Raw genomic sequence first — 19,512 nt, forward strand, 5'->3', positions numbered from 1 at the left:
TGCAAGCCGATCAGGTCCCGGCTTGAAGTCCTTGTAAACAGGGTTTAGCTGAAATTCTGGCACTCCTTCGGCCCCGCAGGAGAAACGAGCGTCAAACTGCCCTCTGACCCCAGATTCGGGGTCCCCAAATCTGCAGCGCGCCCCCTCGGCGTCCAGCCCGGGACCGAGAGGGCGCTCTAGGGAGGCGCTGGGGCCGGCGCGCCAGAAGGCCGAGCGGCGGCGGGGGCGGCCCTGGCAGGGGGAGTAGAAGGGGGAGAGGGTGCGCGCCCCCCTCCCCGCATCCTTAGCGCCGGGCCAGGCGCGCCTGAGGGACGCGGGGGCGGCGGCAGCAAGAGGGTCCCCGCAGCACCCTGCGAGCGCGGCAGCCCCGGCCCGCGGGCGGCGAGTTCCCGGTAAGTGCGGTCCGGAGAGCGGAGCGCGCCGGGGAGGCGTGGAGAGGGGGGCTGGGCGCCGGGGACGTCTGGGTCCCGCGCCCAATGGCTGGAGGGCGGCCGAGCGCCGCCCGCCCGCCCTGCCCGCCCCCTCTCCCCTCCCCCCGGCACTCCCCTCCCCCTCCCCCGCCCGCCGCTTTCCCCGGCCCCCGCCCCGGCGCCAACTCCGCGGCGCCTCCTTAAAAAGCGCGCGGGAGTTGTAAGGGGGGGCCGGAGCGAGCCGGAGTGAGCGAAGCCGCAGGAGGTAAAGGGGCGGGCAGAGAGGCCCAGGCTGCCAAAGCGGGCGCGTGGGGGTGGGAGGGAGGAAGGCGGGCGGCGGGGAGGAGGGAGGGAGGAAGAAGGGGCCGGAGTGTCCCGGGCGCAGGGCGCGCGTGCGGCGGCGGCGGCGGCGGGGAGGGGCCGGCCGCGCCGCGCTCCCCTCCTCCCCCTCGCATCCCCGGCCCCGCGCGCGCCCAGCAGAAGCGGGTCTGTGTGTGCGTGCGTGCGAGTGAGTGAGTGTGTGCATATTTTTTTCTCTCTTTTCTTTCTCTCTCACTGTTTTTTCCTCTCTCTCTCTCGCTCTCTCTTTTTTTTTTGCAAAGAAACAGCAGCGCCGCCGCCGCTCCGCCAGGCATGCACTTCAAGGGGGAGGCGGAGGCGGGCAGCGGCGGAGGGAGGGGAGCCGGGAAGGGGGGCGCCGCGCTGGGAGGGAGGCAGCGCGCACGGTGCAGCCGGGCCGGGCGGGAGGCATGGCGGGGCCCCCGGCCCTACCCCGCCGGGGCGGCGGCGGCCTCACGGCGGCCGCCTGATCCGCCATCCCCGCACTACCAAGAGTGGATCCTGGACACCATCGACTCGCTGCGCTCGCGCAAGGCGCGGCCGGACCTGGAGCGCATCTGCCGGATGGTGCGGCGGCGGCACGGCCCGGAGCCGGAGCGCACGCGCGCCGAGCTCGAGAAACTGATCCAGCAGCGCGCCGTGCTCCGGGTCAGCTACAAGGGGAGCATCTCGTACCGCAACGCGGCGCGCGTCCAACCGCTTGACGCCGACCGCCCGCCGGCCCCGCCGCGCGCGCCCCCATGAAACGCCGCCGCCGCCGCGCACTGCCACGCCCGCCCGCCGCCACCGCCCGCGCCCGTCGCCGCCGCCGCCCGGCGGGCGCCCCGCGCGGCCGCCGCCGCCGCCGCCACAGCGCCCCCCTCGCCCGGCCCGCGCATCCATTTGCCCTTTTCAGCGAGCCGCGCCCTGGCCCGCGCCGCCTGCGCCAGCCGCTCCCCGGTGGCGCCCGACCAGCCCGCGCCACTCCCCCGCCCGCCGTCGCCGCCCGGGGCCGCCGCTGCCGCCGCGCGCCACGGCCGCCGGCATATACAGCAACAGCAGCCGCCGCCGCCGCAGCCACAGCCGCCGCCTGAGGGGGGCGCGGCGCGGGCCGGCGGCGCAGCGCGGCCCGTGAGCCTGCGGGAAGTCGTGCGCTACCTCGGGGGCAGCGGCGGCGCCGGCGGTCGCCTAACCCGCGGCCGCGTGCAGGGGCTGCTGGAGGAGGAGGCGGCGGCGCGAGGCCGCCTGGAGCGCACCCGTCTCGGAGCGCTTGCGCTGCCCCGCGGGGACAGGCCCGGACGAGCGCCGCCGGCCGCCAGCGCCCGCCAGTCTCGGAGCAAGGTGAGCGCGCCGGGGAGCGGGGGCGCCGCGCGGTGGGCAGGTGCGGGCGAAGTTGGTGGCGGGGGTGCGAGTCCCGGGAGGAACTGGGTGGCGGGTGACTGGGGCTTTACGCGCGTTTCCTGCGGGCTGGGTGCGTGGTGACCTTGGCAAATGCTTGAATCTCCCGGAGCCTCAGTTTCCTCCGCTGTAAACGCGGTTTAATAACAGTAGCGACCCCTTGGGGTTGTTGAGCGAGTTTAGTGAGATTCGGTTGTCGAGGGCTTTAGTTAACACAGAGCCTGGCACGGAGTGAATGCGTAAAAGTTAGTCCGTATTGTTCTTAAAGGTGGAATCGGGCCCTCCTCACCACCGCCCGTATGCCACAGGCAGGGTCAGGGATTAGAACAGCTATTAATCTTGCATGCTTCTCTCCTCGGTCCCAGAGAGGTGGAGAAGAGCGAGTGCTTGAAAAAGAGGAGGAAGATGATGATGATGACGATGAAGATGATGAAGATGATGTGTCAGAGGGCTCTGAAGTGCCCGAGAGTGACCGTCCTGCAGGTGCCCAGCACCACCAGCTTAACGGCGAGCGGGGACCTCAGAGTGCCAAGGAGAGGGTCAAGGAGTGGACGCCCTGCGGACCGCACCAGGGCCAGGATGAAGGGCGGGGGCCAGCCCCGGGCAGCGGCACCCGCCAGGTGTTCTCCATGGCAGGCATGAACAAGGAGGGGGGAACAGGTAAGGACTCCTCTGGGTGGAGGAAAGTGCTAGGTGGGGAGGAACTCAGCCCGAAAACAAAGCCAAAGGCAGGTGTTTTTTTTTCTTTCCCAGCTTCTGTTGCCACCGGGCCAGACTCTCCGTCCCCCGTGCCTTTGCCCCCAGGCAAACCAGCCCTACCTGGGGCCGACGGGACCCCCTTTGGCTGTCCGTAAGTTGGGGTGTTGGAGACATGGGAGTGCTGCCCAGGTGTGTGGCACAGCCGGAGGGACACCCATGTTCACTGGTGCCCGTCTGTTTTGATGCAGTCCCGGGCGCAAAGAGAAGCCGTCTGATCCCGTGGAATGGACGGTGATGGATGTTGTGGAATATTTTACCGAGGCTGGCTTCCCGGAGCAGGCGACAGCTTTCCAAGAACAGGTGAGTTCCCAGTCCAGGACTACACATTGACAGACAAAGAGGGGCGCTCTGGGATGTGCCCTAACCCCGGCTCGCTCTCTCTTTTTGTCCCTGTCCCACCCAGGAAATTGATGGCAAATCTTTGCTGCTTATGCAGCGTACAGATGTGCTCACCGGCCTGTCCATCCGCCTCGGGCCAGCCCTGAAAATCTACGAGCACCACATCAAGGTGCTTCAGCAAGGCCACTTTGAGGATGATGACCCCGATGGCTTCTTAGGCTGAGCGCCCAGCCTCACCCCTGCCCCAACCCATTCCGGCCCCCATCTCACCCAAGACCCCCCAGAGTCCAGGAGCTGGACGGGGACACCCTCAGCCCTCATAACAGATTCCAGGGAGGAGGGCACCCTCTTGTCCTCATCTCTGCCCCTTGTGTCTCTCTCTCTTACACATCTGCCCCTCAGCACGTCGGTGTGGGGAGGGAATTGCTCCTTAAACCCCAGGTGGCTGACCCTCCCCACCCAGCCCAGGACATTTTAGGAAAAAAAAAATGAAATGTGGGGGGCTTCTCATCTCCCCAAGATCCTCTTCCGTTCAGCCAGATGTTTCCTGTATAAATGTTTGGATCTGCCTGTTTATTTTGGTGGGTGGTCTTTCCTCCCTCCCCTACCACCCATGCCCCCCTTCTCAGTCTGCCCCTGGCTTCCAGCCCCTAGGGGACTAGCTGGGTTGGGGTTCCTCGGGCCTTTCCTCTCCTGCCTCTTTTCTTTCTGTTGATTGTCGCTCGAGCTGGCTGTATTGCTTTTTAATATTGCACCGAAGGTTTTTTAAATAAAATTTTAAAAAAAGGAAAAGGGGAAAAAGAACCACGGAGTCCGTTTTATGAATGGGGTGGGGAGAGGGCATTAAAGAGCCTCTGGTTAGGACAGAATCATTTGGAGAGAGAGAAAAACGGAAACAATGAATTATAGCTGCCTATAACAATAATTGCTGCAGAAAGGTGGGAATCTTTGGGGTTTTTTTCCTCTGTAATCTCCCCATGTCCCAGAACTGAGCTAGGCACAGAGCAGGTGCTGAATTTTTGTTTTCCTTTTAGAGATGGTTTCATTCTATCACCCAGGCTGGAGTGCAGTGGTGCTATCATAATTGTAGCCTCAAACTCCTGGGCTCAAGTGATCCTCCCACCTCAGCCTCCGGAGCAGCTGGGACTACAGGTGCACTCTGCCATGCCCAGCTAATTTTTAAAAATTTTTGTCTGGGCGTGGTGGCTCACACCTGTAATCCCAGCACTTTGGGAGGCTGAGGCAGGTGGATCACGAGGTCAGGAGTTCAAGATCAGCCTGGCCAAAATGGTGAAACCCTGTCTCTACTAAAAATACAAAAAATAAAAAAAAAACTTAGCTGGGCGTAGTGGTGGGCGCCTGTTATCGCAGCTACTTGGGAAGCTGAGGCAGAGAATTGTTTACACCTGGGAGGCGGAGCTTGCAGTGAGCCAAGATCACGCGCTACACTCCAGCCTGGGCGACAGTGAGACTGTCTCAAAAAAAATTTTTTTTTTTGTGGAGATGAGGGTCTCACTTTGTTGGCCAGGTTGGCCTCAAACTCTCAGCTGCAAGCGATTCTCCCTGCCTGGGATTACAAGCGTGAGCCACCATGCCTGGCCTCAAATATTGTTGAATGGTTGGCAGTTAAATCCTTGGGTTTATAAGCATTTTCTCAACTGTCCTCCCCAAGTCCCCATAAGACAACTCATAAAATCCCACCTTACAGAAGAGGCAGCTGGCCCGGCACAGAGATACTGTCTGCTTGGGATCACACAGGGTGGCATCTGACACCTGTCTGAGTTCTTCACTCCGAGTCTTTAAATATAGAGTATTTGACATAACGTGCATTAAAAACTATGAACCTGTCAGCCTTTGTCTACTGCAAAGAATCTGCTACAAATATTGGGGGCAGGAATCTGTTCTAGGACCATAGTAGGCTCTCCAGACCTCATGGTCTTCTTCATTAAAACAACAAAATTCCTTCTGGGCCATCAGATGAGATCATGAGAGGAGAAGATTTCCAAGTGAAGATTTTGTTTCAAGACAGAGTCTTGCTCTGTCACCCAGCCTAGAGTGCAGTGGTGCAATCATAACTGGTGACAGCCTCGAACTCTTGGGTACAAGTGATTCTCATGCCTCAGACAACACCCAACGAACATTTTATTTTTTGTATAGACAGGGTCCTGCTATGTTGCTTAGGCTGGTCTTGAATTCCTGGCTTCAAGCAGTTCTCCCGTCTCAGCCTCCTAACCTGTCAGAATTACAGACATGAGCCACCAAGACCAGCCTGAAGATTTTTTCAGATTTATTTATTTTATTGTTAGTAGTAGTCGTCAGAGCTACTACATCCAAAGTCCCTACTAAGTTCTAAGGCAGTTTCTCAACTCCATTAGAGATTTTTTGTTTGTTTTTTGTTTTAAAAAAAAAAAAAAAAACACGCTGGGCACTTCAGGAGGCCAAGATGGGAGGATCGCTTGAGTCCAGGAGTTTGAAACCAATCTGGGCAACATAGAGAGGTCCCCATCTTTAAAAATTTTAAATTAAAAAAAAAAAAAAAATTAACAACAACAACAAAAAAACCCAGGGTTCTGGGAGTGAGGGGCTGGGGCCTGGGCAGCCTCATTCCATATACCTGTGCCAGGTTGAGGTGTTGGAGACACGTTTGGAGACCCCTCCACTCTAGGAATCCACCTCGAGAGATAAAGGTCCCGGCCCTAGCCACACCCCCAGGACACGGCCAGAGGTCACCTCCCTAGGCAGGTCCCTCCTCCCCACCGCCAGGTTCCCGGAGCGCCTGCGGCTCGTGTGCAGGGGTAGGGGGCCGCGGGCGCGCGGACTGGAGCGGCGCGCCCCTCCCGCGTGTTGAAATTCAAAAGAGGCGAACTCCCCCGCCCCCGGCGCGGCGGCGCGGCTCCGGTGAAGAGGTCAAGGCAGGGGCCAGTCGGAGGCTCCCGGGGCGGGGTCGAACCCGCGGCCAACGTGAGCAGCAGCAGAAGCTTAAAGAGCTCAGGTCCCCCCACCCCCCCGCCTCTGGCCCTACCATGGCTACGGAGCAGTGGTTCGAGGGGTCGCTCCCCCTGGACCCTGGAGAAACACCGCCTCCAGATGCCTTGGAACCTGGGACGCCGCCCTGCAGAGACCCCTCCTGGTCGACACCCCCTAGCAGGCCTGGGAACCCACCTGAGCCGGACCCTGAAGATGCCGAGGGGCAGTTGGCTGAGGCCCCGGCCTCCACGCCTTCCCCCGAACCTCTGGTCCCCGGGCCCGGGCCAGCACCTCCCCGCCTATCCCTGGACATTTTGTTCAGCCCCATCACCCAACAGCTGCGCTACCTACTCAAGAAGGCGGATGATTTCCAGAGCTACTTGCTCTACAGGTGATGCTGGACAGGGTCCCAGGTCCCCATGGGTAAGGAGACTTGGAGGGGAGGCGACAGGATGGGTGACACATGCCAGGGTTGCAAAATGACAAGCGCTAGGAGCCAGAGGGAGGCAGTGGAAGAAGCTAGCATATCAGAATCCAGTTTAAGAGAGTGAGGAGGACTGTAGAATTGAGGGTAGGGCACTGCTGCTATTACTGTCCTGGCAGTGTGGGCCTGGGTTGTCAAGTCTCTAGGACTTTTTCTCCCAGTTTTTAAGTGCTGTCTTAGATTTTGAACCCTGTGCCAACTAAACAAGACCCACCTGAGCCAAACTTGGCCTGTAGGACATCAGTTTGAGACTCCAAAGGATCATGTGATTCCCACACCAGGTTTCCTTGTGACTCTCCAATTTCAGTGTCCATTGGTATCTCCTAGGAGGCTGGGTTGGATTTTGCTTGTTTTTGAGACGGAGTCTCGCTCTGTTGCCCATGCTGGAGTGCAGTGGTGCAATCTCGGCTCACTGCAACCTCCGTCGGCCGGATTGAAGCAATTCTCTGCTCAGCCTCCCGAGTAGCTGGGATTACAAGCACCCGCCAACACGTGTTGCCCGGCTAATTTTTTTTTTTTTTTTTTTTTGTAGTAGATTCGGGGTTTCACCATCTTGGCCAGGCTGGTCTTGAACTCCTGACCTTGTGATCCACCCGCCTCGGCCTCCCAAAGTGTTGGCATTACAGGCGTGAGCCACCGCACTCAGCCAAGGTTGGTTTTTTTTTTGTTTTGTGTTTTTTTGAGATGGAGTCTCGCTCTGTCACCAAGGCTGGAGTGCAGTGGGGGCGAACTCAGCTCACTGCAACCTCCACCTCCCAGGTTCAAGGGATTCTCATAAAGCTGGTTTTCTAATGAGACAGGGTCTTGCCCTATCACCCAAGCTGGAGTGCAGTGGGGCAGTCATAGCTCACTGCAGCCTCAAACTCCTGGTCTCAAGCAATCTTCCCACTTCCACCTCCTGAGTAACTGGGACTATAGGTGCCACCATGCCCAGCTAATTATTTTTTGTGTAGAGACGGGGTCTTGCTACGTTGCCCAGGCTTGTCTGGAACTCCTGGCCTCAAGCAATCCTCCAGCCCCAGCCTCCCAAACCTCTGGGATTGCAGGAGTGAGCCACTGCGCCCAGCCCCTTAAGGAAGCTCTGGGTCCTAAGTGGCGATGTGAGACTCAGGTGTCAGCACTTTTAACAAGTGTTCCAAATGGGTTTGATGCAGGTGAACCAGAAAGATGTTCAGAAAAGACCTGAAACTGGGGGCTTTTCTAACAGGGGTCAAAGCCAGGGATCCAGGTTGGGGTTGAGTAGAATGGGGGAAAATGGGGGGGGGGGGGGAGGGATTGTGAGGGATTGCAGGCAAAGGCCCCCTTCTTCCTTCAGCAGAGACCAAGTACAGAAGGAGCAGCTGGCCAAGGCCATGCCCACCTTCTTACAGATGTGTGAGCCCTACTTCCTGTACCTGGAGGCAGCCGCGAGAAGCGTACCCCACATCTATGGACCCCTGCAGGAGCTGGTCCGAAAGGGGGTGTGTGGAGGTTTCTTAGACCCCACGCCCCTTTCTTCTCGCAGCTCCGAGCCTGCGGGGATGGTGGAGGGGGAGGCCCACTCCTCTCAGGCCAGCTGATCTCACTGTATCCATCCTGTATGCAGCTGTTAGAGATCTCCCAACAGCTGACCCTGCGCCTGGAACAGCTGGTCCTCATGTACGCTTCCTTTGGGTTCGTGGACCTGGAGGAGACAAACCCCCTCAGGTAAAATGGTAGGAGATTCAGATGCGGGGGATGAAGGAGTCCAAGGCCCAGCTTCACCCCTCCATTCTCTCATGTCCTGCCAGCATCTCCTGTTTCTTTTGCGGGAGGTTCTCCATCAGCCTGTCCCATGAGATCTCCATCTTCAGATACTGTGCTCCAACCGCCTACACTGCCAGCCGCTTTCCCCGCTACCTCTATAAGAAGATGCGCTGGCACCTGGAAGCCACCCCAGAGGCCCCTGGTCGGGGACAAGATTCCCTTGTGGATTAGTAAGTCCTCTTACCCAAATCAAAGTCCTCCCCTTTCTATGACGAATGCCAATATGGCCCTCCAAACTGTCACCAGCAAAGTGAAAAGTGAGCCAGGGCCCGGTGCCATGGTTCACGCCTGTAATCCTAACACTTTGGGAGGCTGAGGCAGGAGGATCACTTGAGCCCAAGAGTTTGAGATCACCTGGGCAAGATGGCAAGACCCTGTCTCAACAACAAATTCGCCAGGCGTGATGGCTGGCGTCTGTAGTCCCAGCTACTTGGGAGGCTCAGGCAGGAAGATCACTTGAGCCCAGGAGTTCAAGGCTACAGTGAGCTGTGATTTTGCCACTGCACTCTACCCTGAGTGGGAGCAATAATCTGTCTCTTTAAAAAAAGTGAACCAGGAAACTAAAGGCTTTTGAAAGGCTACCTCTATTTTCTTAAAACCCACCCTCCCACCAAAATAAAAGTTCTCATCTTAAAAGGAGGCTGGCAGGGAGAAAAGGCCTTAGAGTCACATTCCTACCTGAGAACTTCAGGGCAACTTCTGATGGGTTCCCACTTCACCTCCAAAATTAAAGCCCTCAACAGAAGAAGCTAGGAAATTGATCACTTCTAATTACAGCTCCCTCCCCTCCCAGCTACTTCCTGTGCTATCGAGATACTTGGGAAGACACAGGCCAGAGTCCAGCCAATTCGTGCCCGCAGATCCAGAAGCTGTGGTCCATCGGCCGATGGGTGCCCCTAGGACCAGCCGAGGATGACCTTTATTCATGGTAGGAGCTAGGGCAATAGCAACGTGGGCTTGGGCGCTAGACCAAGCGCTAGATGGGGAGGCAGAACCCCACCAAAGATAATCCACCTTCCCAAACACTGCTTCCCTTAGTAATGATAGTATTTTATTGTGCCCTGAAAAGCACTTCATGCAGACCCCAGTAACAACCCATCGAGATCTATGCTATTGGCCCCATGTAACAAAGAAAACAGGGTGCTCAGAGAAGTTGTTACCTGCCCAAGGACACACAGCTAGCAATGCGATTGGACAGGTCAGGACCAGTTATTCAGCCTCTAGGAGCCATTACTAAGTTTCTGATCAACAAGGAAACAAGTTTCCCCCGAGGGTTTTTCCCACCGGCAGCTGAAACAAAGCCTCTTTCAGCTGACGCATCTCACTTAAAGGGAGAGACTCCCGAGGGGCAGAGGGCACTCAAGTCCAGGCCTGTCTATCCCTGGCCCCCCCACCCCAGGATTTTGTGCCCGCAGCCGCTCGGGGACTACCAGCAGCTGCTGACCATCGGCTTCGAGGAGCCCACGCCCATGCTGGCCACCGACCTGCTGGTGCAGATCCTCACGGGCCAGGCAGGCCAGGCCCGGCCTCCGAGCGCAGCCGGGCCCGCGGGGTGGGCAGCGCAGGGGTCTTGAACCTGGGAAAGGGGGTAGGAGCTGGAACTTGACAGTTCCAAACTCCAGAAGAGGGGGCAGGGGAGGGGCTCACTCATTCTCTCAGTGCAGCCTGGCCTCGCCTTCCAAAGGGCCAGGCCGAGCTGACCTGTCTGCACCGAGTCCGGCCTGGCCGTGGGGCCGTGAATGCGGACACGTCAGTTTTGTGTTAAATAAAAGAAAGAAAGAGGTCACAGGCTCAGTGTCCGCTGCGAACGCCGCGCCCCTCCTCCGGGGGCATTTCCCCGCCCACTCGCGTGGCCTTCGGGGAAATGTAGTCTTTTGAAAGAAATCTGAAAATTGCCAATAGGCGGACGAGTTTGGCGCATGCGCACAGGCAGAAATGAAGCAAAAAGGGAAATGGTGCCGGTCAACAACCGGAACCCAGAAAACTGTAAGTTTAGGGTAGCGGGGAAATTCAACGCACACTGGAGGAAGAGACTTAGGGCTACGCCCACTCCCATATTTTGACCCGGAAGTTATTTCTTTGTAGCGTAAAAGACTACTTTTCCCGACGTGCCCCAGAAAAGTGCCCTCGATCAGTTTCCGAAGGGCCCGAGTTACACTTTCTTTTTCTCTTCCAGCTTTTGGTACTTGCCAGACAGGTCGTTGTCTTTCTCGGGGTATCCAGGGTGCGGACAAGGTGGGAGAACCCTATGGAATCCAAGCTTAGGATCTCTTAGCCTCTCTCCAACCTCGGACTGGAGAGGAGACCCTGGCTGAAGGAAATGAACTCACCCGCTCAAAGCTCCGGCGAGCAAGTGGCGAACCTTGGACCCGAACCGGGTACTTGTGGCACGTTGCAAGGGGAAGGGTGTCCTCCTGAGCCAGGTGTCCTCAGCCACTGGTTATCCCCTTTTAATCCAAGGAGGGCCCTTTTGGTTCCCCTTCCCCCCAGCACCCAGAGCTCTGCCTTTTTGAGACAGGTCTCGTTCTGTCGCTCAGGCTGGAGTACAGTGGCCTAATCTGGGCTCACTGCAAGCTCCGTCTCCCGGGTCCCGGGTTCACGCCATTCTGTTGCCTCAGCCTCCCCAGCAGCTCGGACTACAGGCGCACGCCGCCACGCCGGCTGATTTTTTTTTTTTTTTGCGTATTTTTAGTAGAGATGGGGTTTCACCGTGTTAACCAGGATGGTCTCGATCTCCTGACCTCGTGATCCGCCCTCCTTGGCCTCCCAAAGTGTTGGGATTACAGGCGTGAGCCACGGTGCCCGGCCACTATTGCTCTTCCATGTGTATTTCTGGTGACAATTTCTGACTGCATCAAGGATGTTTTTAGTCCACAGCTGTGGTCTGAATGACATCAAGGAAATCCTGATGCTCCCTGATACTGCTTTGAGGGAGGCCCTGTGAGTTTTCCTGTGGCTCTAAGATTTTTTGCGGGAAGGGAAGGGTCTTGCTCTGTCACCCAGGCTGGAGTGCAGTGGCGCGATCCTGGAACCTCTAACTCCTGGGTTCAAGTGATCCTCCCACTTCAGCCTCCTAAGCAGCTGGGAGTATAGGCAGCATCGATGCCCCTATTTTATTATTATTATTGTAGAGAAGGGGTCTCGCTATGTTGACCAGGCTGGTCTTGAACTCCTGGCTTCAAGCTATCCTCCCACCTAGGCCTCTCAAAGTGCTGGGATTACAGGTGTGAGCCACCATGCCCGGCCTTTAAGATTCTTTAGCCTCGTGGGGTCCAATGGAAATATCAAGTGAGTTGCAAACGCAAATCACGTATGTAATTTCAAATTTTCTAGTAACCACATAAAAAAATTAAGAGGTTAGATTCATTTTCGTGATATTTTATTTAACCTGTTATACCCAAAATATTATTTCAATGTATAATCCATGTAAAAAAACTGAGGTATTTTCCTTTTTTGTACTGTCTTAGAAATCTTGGCGTGGCCGGGCGCGGTGGCTCAAGCCTATAATCCCAGCACTTTGGGAGGCCGAGATGGGCGGATCACAAGGTCAGGAGATCGAGACCATCCTGGCTAACCTGGTGAAACCCCGTCTCTACAAAAAAAAAAAAGAAATCTTGGCGTGACATGGTGGCTCATGCCTATAATCCCAGCACTTTGGGAGGCCGAGACAGGTGGGTCACTTGAGGTTACAAGTTCAAGACCAGCCTGGCCAACATGGCAAAACCCGGTTTCTATTCAAAATACAAAAAAAAAAAGGTGGGTGTGGTGGTGGGCGCCTGTGATCCCAGCTACTCAAGAGGCTGAGCCAGGAGACTCGCTTAAATCTGGTAGGTGGAGGTTTCAGTGAGCTGAGATCGCACCACTGTACTCTGGCCTGGGCGACAGAGCGAGACTCCATCTTAAAGAAAAAAAAAAAAAAGCCGGGCGCAGTGGCTCATACCTGTAATCCCAGCACTTTGGGAGGCTGAGGCAGGCAGATCATGAGGTCAGGAGTTTGAGACCACCCTGGCCAACATAGTGAAACCCCATCTCTACTAAAAATACAAAAATTAGCCAGGCCTGGTGGCGGGCGCTGGTAATCCCAGCTACTCTGGAGGCTGAGGCAGGAGAACTGCTTGAGCCCAGGAGGCGGAAGTTGCAGTGAGCCGAGATCATGCCATTATACTCCAGCCTGGGCAACAACAGCGAGACTCTGTGTCAAAAAAAAAAAAAAAATCAGAAAAAAGAAAATCTAGTATTTCACATTTCCAACATATTTCAATTCAGACTAGCCACAAGCAGCTCTAGACGGTCTCCTTTAAGTCAAATCCACTGTCTGCTTAAGACAGGGTTTCGGGTGGGTGGTGACAGTACAGTACTGGAAGGGGAAGGAAACAAGCTTTGTTTCCTGGGTCCTGTTGCTCAGCAGCTTTCTACACCCTTGATTCTCAAACTTCCTAGTGTGCATCAGAATCACATGGAGAGTCTGATCATCAGCCTAAGTCTGGGATGAGACCCAAGGAAGTGCTTTTTTTTTTTCTCTCTCTCTCTTTTTTTGGTAGAGATTTTGTCTTGCTATATTGCCCAGGCTGGTCTTGAACTCCCGGACTCAAGCAATTATCCCACCTCAGCCTCCCAAAGTGCTGGGATTACAGGTGTGAGCCACCACGGCTGGTTGACATCATTTTCTTAAATGCCCCTCCACCAAACCCCTTGAGGCCGTCCCACATGCTTCCCTGTAATCACAGCACTTTGAGAGGCCAGGGTGGGTGGATCACCTGAGATCAGGAGTTCGAGACCAGCCTGGCCAACATGGTGAAAACCCATCTCCGCTAAAAACACAAAAATTAGGCCGGGCGCAGTGCACCCGGGCCCCGTCCACTCATGACATACTTAGTTCTTGGCTCCCCTGCTGGAAATTAAGACCAGCCTCTAGGTGTTTCCATTTCCCACCTTCTCAGGCTCTCTCCTGCCTTTCTCCACATAGCTCCCACAGTCACAGTGAAGTATGCTGAGGATGGGGTCACTGGGCTGACGATGGGGTCGGCTGATGAGCCCTTCATGGGCTGAGCTGCTCTTGGATGCAGCCCTGTATCAGCATGACCTCTCTGTATTTTATGCATACGGATTTCACTAGACATTTGATGCCCCTGTATAAGATACAGAGTTGGACAGAGCCAAGAGGTTTTTTTTGGTTTTTTTTTTGTTTGTTTGTTTGTTTTAAAGACAGAGTTTAACTGTGTCACCCAAGCTAGAGTGCAGTGCCATGATCTCAAGAGCCAAGGTTTAAACAGCGATTCTAAAATATTCCTGGGGTGGATGTGGTGGTTCACACCTGTAGTCCCAGCTACTCAGGAGGCTGAGGTAGGAGGATCACTTGAGGCCAGGAGATCCAGGTTACAATGAGCTGTGATCATGCCACTGCACTGCAGCCTGTGTGACAGAGCAAGACCCTGTCTCCAAAACTGAAAACATTTTTAAATTTAAACTTCCTGGGTCTCCCCTTTTCTGGTCTTAGTGATTTTTTTTTTTTTCCTTTGATTACAGATCTCACTGTTACCCAGGCTGGAGTGCAGTGGCTCAATCATAGCTCACTGTAGCCTCAACCTCCCAGGCTCAGGCGATCTCCTGCTAAACTTCCAGAGTAGCTGGGACCACAGGCACATGCCACCACACCTGGTTAATTTTTAGTAGAGATGGGGTAGGGGGGCAGTGTCTCACTATGTTGCCCAAGCTGGTCTTGAACTCCTGGGATCAAGCAATCCTCCTGCCTTGGCCTCCCAAAGTGCTGGAATTACAGGCATGAGCCACCGCATCTGGTCCTCAGTGCACGTCTTTTTTTTTTTTTTTTTGGAGACGGAGTCTCGCTCTGTCGCCCAGGCTGGGGTGCAGTGGCCAGATCTCAGCTCACTGCAAGCTCCGCCTCCCGGGTTTACGCCATTCTCCTGCCTCAGCCTCCCGAGTAGCTGGGACTACAGGCGCCCGCCACCTCGCCCGGCTAGTTTTTTTTGTATTTTTTAGTAGAGACGGGGTTTCGCCGTGTTAGCCAGGATGGTCTCGATCTCCTGACCTCGTGATCCGCCCGTCTCGGCCTCCCAAAGTGCTGGGATTACAGGCTTGAGCCACCGCGCCCGGTCTTTTTTTTTTTTTTTTGAGATGGAGTCTCGTTCTGTCGCCCAGGCTAGAGTGCAGTGGCGCAATCTCGGCTCACTACAAGCTCCGCCTTCCGGGTTCAAGCCATTCTCCTGCCTCAGCCTCCCAAGTAGCTGGGACTACAGGCGCCCACCACCATGCCCGGCTATTTTTGGGTTTTTTTGTATTTTTAGTAGAGAGGGTGTTTCACCATATTAGCCAGGATGGTCTCGATCTCCTGACCTCGTGATCCACCTGCCTCAGCCTCCCAAAGTGCTGGGATTACAGCAGTGAGCCACCTCGCCTGGCCCTCAGTGCACTTCTAAAACACTGTAAAACTAGTCCCAGAATGTTAACTGCACAGATACAGTTTTAGAGACAATTTAGGGTGTTCACGCACCCTCTTGAACCCCCATCCAGGGGAGAGAAATTAACCAGAGCTTGCAAATTGACAGCCACAGGCCCTATTGCAAACAGGTGTTGCTTGCCACCTTCCTTCCTTCCTCTCCTCCCGCACAACTTTAAGTTTTTTTTAGCACCCTGCCTAGAAAAAAAAAAAAAGTTTTTCCTAGTCACAATCATAAACATGCAGATTTCTCTTTTAAAAGCTAGGTTTCAGTTGCCTTTTTTATTTTTTTGAGGCAGAGTCTCACTGTGTCACCCAGGCTGGAGTGCAGTGGCCCGTTCTTGGCTCACTGCAACCTCTGCCTCCCGGGTTCAAGTGATTCTCATGCCTCAGCCTCCTTAGTAGCTGGATTACAGACATGCACCACCACACCCGGCTAATATTTTGTATTTTTAGTAGGGACGGGGTTTCACCGTGTTGGCCAGGCTCGTCTCGAATTCCTGGCCTCAAATGATCCACCCACCTCAGCCTCCCAAAGTGCTGGTATTACAGGCGTGAGCCACCTCGCCCAGCCACAGATACTTTTGGAAAGCAGAAACTCTTGCCCCAACACCGCGAATGAGCACGCCTCATAGTGGGGACCGTGAGGTCAAGAAGAACAGTGATCATTAGGAACCAATGATGTTGAGAAGCCTGAACCTTCACCACCTGTTTTTTTTTTTTAGTAGCTATTGTTTACGTTCCCAGGGTAGGAACAGCCTCTTATCACCTCTGTCTAGCCAGTGCCCAGCGCAGGGCACACCGTTAGCACCAATAAATGTTGAGGAGGAAGCCTGGAAACAAGAGGGTGTGAACTCGGTCCACGCGCCACATTTTGCGCTCGAGCCGCCAGGGGGCGGTAGGACCTGGGCCAGGCCGTGTCTGGTCGTGTGGGGGAGGCGGGCAGCCCCAGAACAGGGCGGTAAGGGCGCATTCCCGCATTCTGGCCCGCACCTCTTGGGGTTTTCTCGGGCCTCCCTCGGCCCGCCGTGCTCCCGCCCCACCCCGGACGAAGAGGACCCAGAAAAAAATAGGCTGCAGTGCCCTGAAAGAAGAGGCTTTATTGGGGGTGGGGGTAGTGGGGCAGCCGCGGCGGTAACTCCGGCCCTCTTAACAGTCAAGGGAGAGAGTAGTTCAGTTTGCTTGGCAGAGAAGGGCTGGGCAGTTTCACTGGCGGAGTTGTGGGTGGTGGTCAGTTTCCCAATGGGGGACTGTAAGTTTCATAGAGGGGGCTGGTCAATTTCACAAAGTCAAGTCGATTTCATCTTCCCCAATGCAGAGGGCCGACCCGTCTCCAGGCCTTTTACTAGACGCACCCCGCCCTGTTCCTCTGACACGCACGTTACTTCCGGCCGGGGGTCCCAGCCTGCTCAAACCTCAAGGTTTGCGCTCCTCCTGGGGACAGAGGGCCAGAAGGAAGACCGGCCTCAGGGACCTGCGCACCGCACCCAGGCTCAGGGTGGCGATTTGTGCCCCAAGACCACTGTCTTCTCTTTACCCCGGGGATGCGTCCCAGACTGAGTTCTGACCAGAGTGGCCCTCCAGGGGGGATGTACCTTTCCCCACCCAGCGTCCTAGCACGGGAGGGGTGGGGGGAGCGACAAGGGCTAGAGGCACACGGGTAAGGGGGCTCCCACCTGCTCCAGGCCGTTCTCCGAGGCCTTTCTGCGGGGGGGCCACATCACCGCCAACTTTCCGTCGCCCCTGCTCGCTGCGGGGGAAGGAGCGCTCAGCTCACCAGCGGGCGGCAGCCAGGATGAAAGAGGCCGGCCGCACCCCTTAAACACACACAGGCGTTCACCCTCCGCCCTCCCCCCATGAAAGCCTCCATTCAACTCCAGGCACCCAGGAGCCCGAGGGAGGAGGGAGGTGAACCCAGAACGGAGAAGCAGGAGCCCGAAAATTCAGAGGGAGGACCCAGGAGTGCCAGAATCCAGTCAGGGTTCCCTGGAACCCGACAAAAAGGAAGACATCTGGAATGCCCCCACCCCCGCGCAGTCTGCGTGGTGTGGATCAGAGAGTCCATCACTCCGGGTGGAGGGGTGGATCACAGCGAGTAATGGAGCTCCAGAAGGGGTAGGCAAGACACAAAGTTGAGAGGGGGTCCCAGGAGTTTGAGAGCTTGGAGAGAGACCCCGAGAATCGGAGGGCCAAAGGAGAGGCCACTGAAGTTGGGCAGTCAGTGGGGACGGCTGGAACCCTGGGGGTCCCCGGCGTTGCTACGCCTGCGGCTTACCGGTGAGGCTCGGCGTAGGCTCCTTGAACTCCGCGGTGCCATAGACGCTGCGCCGCTGGCGCTGCAGCTCCTGCTCGCGCTCGCGCACCGCGCGCACCTCCTGCTCCAGCAGTGACGGAGTGAAAGGCGGCGGGGAGCTGCCCAGCACCGGGCACCCGCCCTGCACGGCAGAGCGCGGCCGTCCCCCGGGTTCTGGCAGCCTCTGCGGGCCCGCGCCGCCCCCTGCCCCCGCCGAGGAGCCGCTCCCCGCTGCGGCCTCGAAGAAGCGCTTGAGTTCGCCCAGCGGCTGCGGCGGCGACCCGGCGCGCGGCTCGGGGGCCGCGGGGCGCGCCAGCGCCGCCTGCCGGTGGGCCTCCCGCTCGATGTCCCGCTGCATCTGCGCGCCCGCCCGCGCCCGCTCCAGGGCGCGCGGGAGCGCGGGGCCAGGACCCGGCAGGTTGATCACCGGCCGCACGCGCAGCTCAACGAGTTCGCGGCCCGCGCGGCCCGGGCTCAGGCCCCGGCTCCGGCGCAGGCTCTCCTCGCGTTCGCAGCTGCGGCGGATTTCGCGCTCGATGGGCGTCTCCATGAACAGCTCCTCCGGGAGACGCTGGGGAGCCTTGGGGCACGGCGGAAAACGCAGGTGGGGGGCTTCCGAGCCTGACCTGGAGGAGGAGGTCTCAGGGCCTGGAGGGGGACGCTGCCCCTGGACCTCCACCCTTTGCGCTTCGGACGGCCCCGGGTCGTCTCTGCCTGGCTCAGGACTCTCAAAACCCGCAGCTGTGGACAGCCCGGGGCGCTCTGCGTTCTGCTCGACTGATGGCTCGAGGACTTCGCTCTCTTGCTCGAGGATCTCCACGTCCTTTGCGGAGGGCTTGGGAACCTCGGTGTTCAGCTCCGCAGCAGCTCTGGGGCTTCGTCGTCTGGCCCTGGGGGCTTGTGGCCCCCCTCTTCAGACGACCCCAGGGTTTCGTTCTCCGGCCGGTGAGGGCCTTGGTGTCCAGGGTTTGAAGCAGCTCGGAAGCCTTAGTTCCCAACCGGGGTTTTGATGCCCAGAGCGAGGACAGAGGGCCCTGTGAGGCACCTGTGGCGGCAGTGGCCGCCCGTGGGTTCCAAGGCGTCGCCCGCACCGGCCGCTTCTCTGACCTGCCTCTGGCCTCAGGGAACGGCCCCCGGGGGCAGGGCCGGGCACCGCCCCCGGCACCTGCCAGGAGGACTCCGGCCCCGCCCTGGCCCCGCCCTCGGGACAGGGGCGCCTCGGTGGGGCACTCAGTTTCATCAGCTAGCGCGCCCAGTCACCTCAGGGCACAGGACTTCTTGGAAGAGGGCTTCCCTAGACCCGGCCCCGCTCTCTGGGGGGCCGCTCTGGGTGCTGTGTTCTACTGAGCATACCCTGGCACTTTTTCAGAGCCATGTCCCCGTCATCGTCCAGGAGACTGGGCCCAGTAGCGCGTCGGACTGGGGTTCTGAACCACTAGCCCATTGGTGAGGTGTCCCCCGAAGCCGTCTTTTCGGGACCCGGGCAGCCCCGCCCAGTCGGTGCCAGACAGCGGGCAGCGAGCCTCAGACCCCTGGGCCCTCCCTCCGATCCAGCCTTGCAGCGCACAGCACCGGCTCGAGGGGGCGCCAGGAGCCGCCTTACTACGCGCTGGGGTCTCCCTACCAGTGCTTAGGCTCAGCGAGGTTCCCAGCCGCGCGCCACTGCCCCCAGCCAAGCCGAGAAGCGGCTTCCCCTCTCCTCCCGGAAAAATCCGGGAGGTGTCCGCGGCCAAGGGCACTCCCGGATTGAGGGAGGAGGAAGAGACAGACACAGCGCGCCCCAGGCGCAGCTTAGCGGTTGCGGTTGAAAGGCGGTCACCTTGGGCCCGGGCGCCCGGGGAGGCCCAGACAGGAAACAGGAGGCGTTCAGGGTAGGGGGAGAGAGCAGATGGGGCTGGATCATGCGGTTCAAGGGCAGGATCGATGCCCTTGAGCGGGCCACCCTCCCTTGGGGACATTTTCCACTTTCCCCCTAATGGAAGCAGACTCTTCCCAGAACCTGCCCCCAACGCCACCATTCTGGGGTGACTAGAAGGAAAAATACATTACCAGCCGGGCACGGAGGCTCATGCCCGTGATTCCAGCACTTTGGGAGGCCGAGGCGGGAGGATCACCTGAGGTCAGGAGTTCGAAAACAGCCTGGCCAGCATGGCCAAACCCCGTCTCTACTAAAAATACAAAAAAAATTAGCCAGGTGTGGTGGCGGGCACCTGTAATCCCAGCTACTCGCGAAGCTGAGATGAGAGAATCACTTGAACTTGGGAGGTGGAGGTTACAGTGAGCCAAAATCGCGCCACTGCAC

At 57.7% G+C, this 19,512-nt stretch overlaps 3 protein-coding genes across 7 annotated transcripts; 2 read left to right on the plus strand and 1 right to left on the minus strand.

Annotated features, from left to right (window-relative positions):
- Positions 1 to 1,043: 1,043 nt before the first annotated feature.
- SAMD1 (sterile alpha motif domain containing 1) lies at positions 1,044 to 4,019 on the plus strand. The gene is given in 5 exon segments (XM_031659054.1): positions 1,044 to 2,069; positions 2,492 to 2,786; positions 2,880 to 2,976; positions 3,074 to 3,185; positions 3,289 to 4,019. Coding segments are annotated over 5 exon segments (1,689 nt in total). The 3' UTR covers positions 3,448 to 4,019.
- A 2,052-nt stretch (positions 4,020 to 6,071) lies between these two features.
- C20H19orf67 (chromosome 20 C19orf67 homolog) lies at positions 6,072 to 10,244 on the plus strand. 2 transcript variants are annotated; one of them, XM_003915033.5, is made up of 6 exons: positions 6,072 to 6,582; positions 7,991 to 8,135; positions 8,261 to 8,361; positions 8,445 to 8,630; positions 9,254 to 9,388; positions 9,860 to 10,244. In XM_003915033.5, exons 1-6 carry the CDS (start codon positions 6,248 to 6,250, stop codon positions 10,032 to 10,034), a joined length of 1,077 nt encoding a protein of 358 aa, XP_003915082.1. In that variant the 5' UTR covers positions 6,072 to 6,247; the 3' UTR covers positions 10,035 to 10,244. The 2 variants fall into 2 exon arrangements, with proteins under 2 accessions (XP_003915082.1, XP_009191953.1); XM_009193689.4 differs by having other exon boundaries at positions 6,080 to 6,582; positions 7,994 to 8,135.
- Positions 10,245 to 15,402: 5,158 nt separating this feature from the next.
- MISP3 (MISP family member 3) lies at positions 15,403 to 18,336 on the minus strand. Of its 4 annotated transcripts, none has more exons than XM_021930783.2 (3): positions 17,193 to 18,318; positions 16,594 to 16,667; positions 15,403 to 16,167 (listed from the first exon to the last, which is right to left on the minus strand). In XM_021930783.2, exons 1-3 carry the CDS (start codon positions 17,758 to 17,760, stop codon positions 15,646 to 15,648), a joined length of 1,164 nt encoding a protein of 387 aa, XP_021786475.1. In that variant the 5' UTR covers positions 17,761 to 18,318; the 3' UTR covers positions 15,403 to 15,645. The 4 variants fall into 4 exon arrangements, 2 of the variants coding, with proteins under 2 accessions (XP_021786475.1, XP_003915080.1); XR_640756.3 differs by having other exon boundaries at positions 15,998 to 16,351; positions 16,594 to 16,734; positions 17,193 to 18,336; XM_003915031.4 differs by having other exon boundaries at positions 15,998 to 16,351; positions 17,193 to 18,308.
- Between the last annotated feature and the right edge of the window lie 1,176 nt (positions 18,337 to 19,512).

Source organism: Papio anubis, chromosome 20, assembly GCF_008728515.1.
Source record: "Papio anubis isolate 15944 chromosome 20, Panubis1.0, whole genome shotgun sequence".
Lineage (NCBI taxonomy): Eukaryota > Metazoa > Chordata > Mammalia > Primates > Cercopithecidae > Papio > Papio anubis.

Coding starts and splice junctions, on each gene's coding strand:
- MISP3 (XM_021930783.2), bottom strand. CDS start 17,760: ATGGAGACGCCCATCGAGCGCGAAATCCGCCGCAGCTGCGAACGCGAG. Junction 16,668..17,192: donor GCCTACGCCGAGCCTCACCG/GTAAGCCGCAGG, acceptor CTTCCCCCGCAG/CGAGCAGGGGCGACGGAAAG. Junction 16,168..16,593: donor CGGAGAACGGCCTGGAGCAG/GTGGGAGCCCCC, acceptor TGAAACTTACAG/TCCCCCATTGGGAAACTGAC.
- C20H19orf67 (XM_003915033.5), top strand. CDS start 6,248: ATGGCTACGGAGCAGTGGTTCGAGGGGTCGCTCCCCCTGGACCCTGGA. Junction 8,362..8,444: donor GAGGAGACAAACCCCCTCAG/GTAAAATGGTAG, acceptor ATGTCCTGCCAG/CATCTCCTGTTTCTTTTGCG. Junction 8,631..9,253: donor CAAGATTCCCTTGTGGATTA/GTAAGTCCTCTT, acceptor CTCCCCTCCCAG/CTACTTCCTGTGCTATCGAG.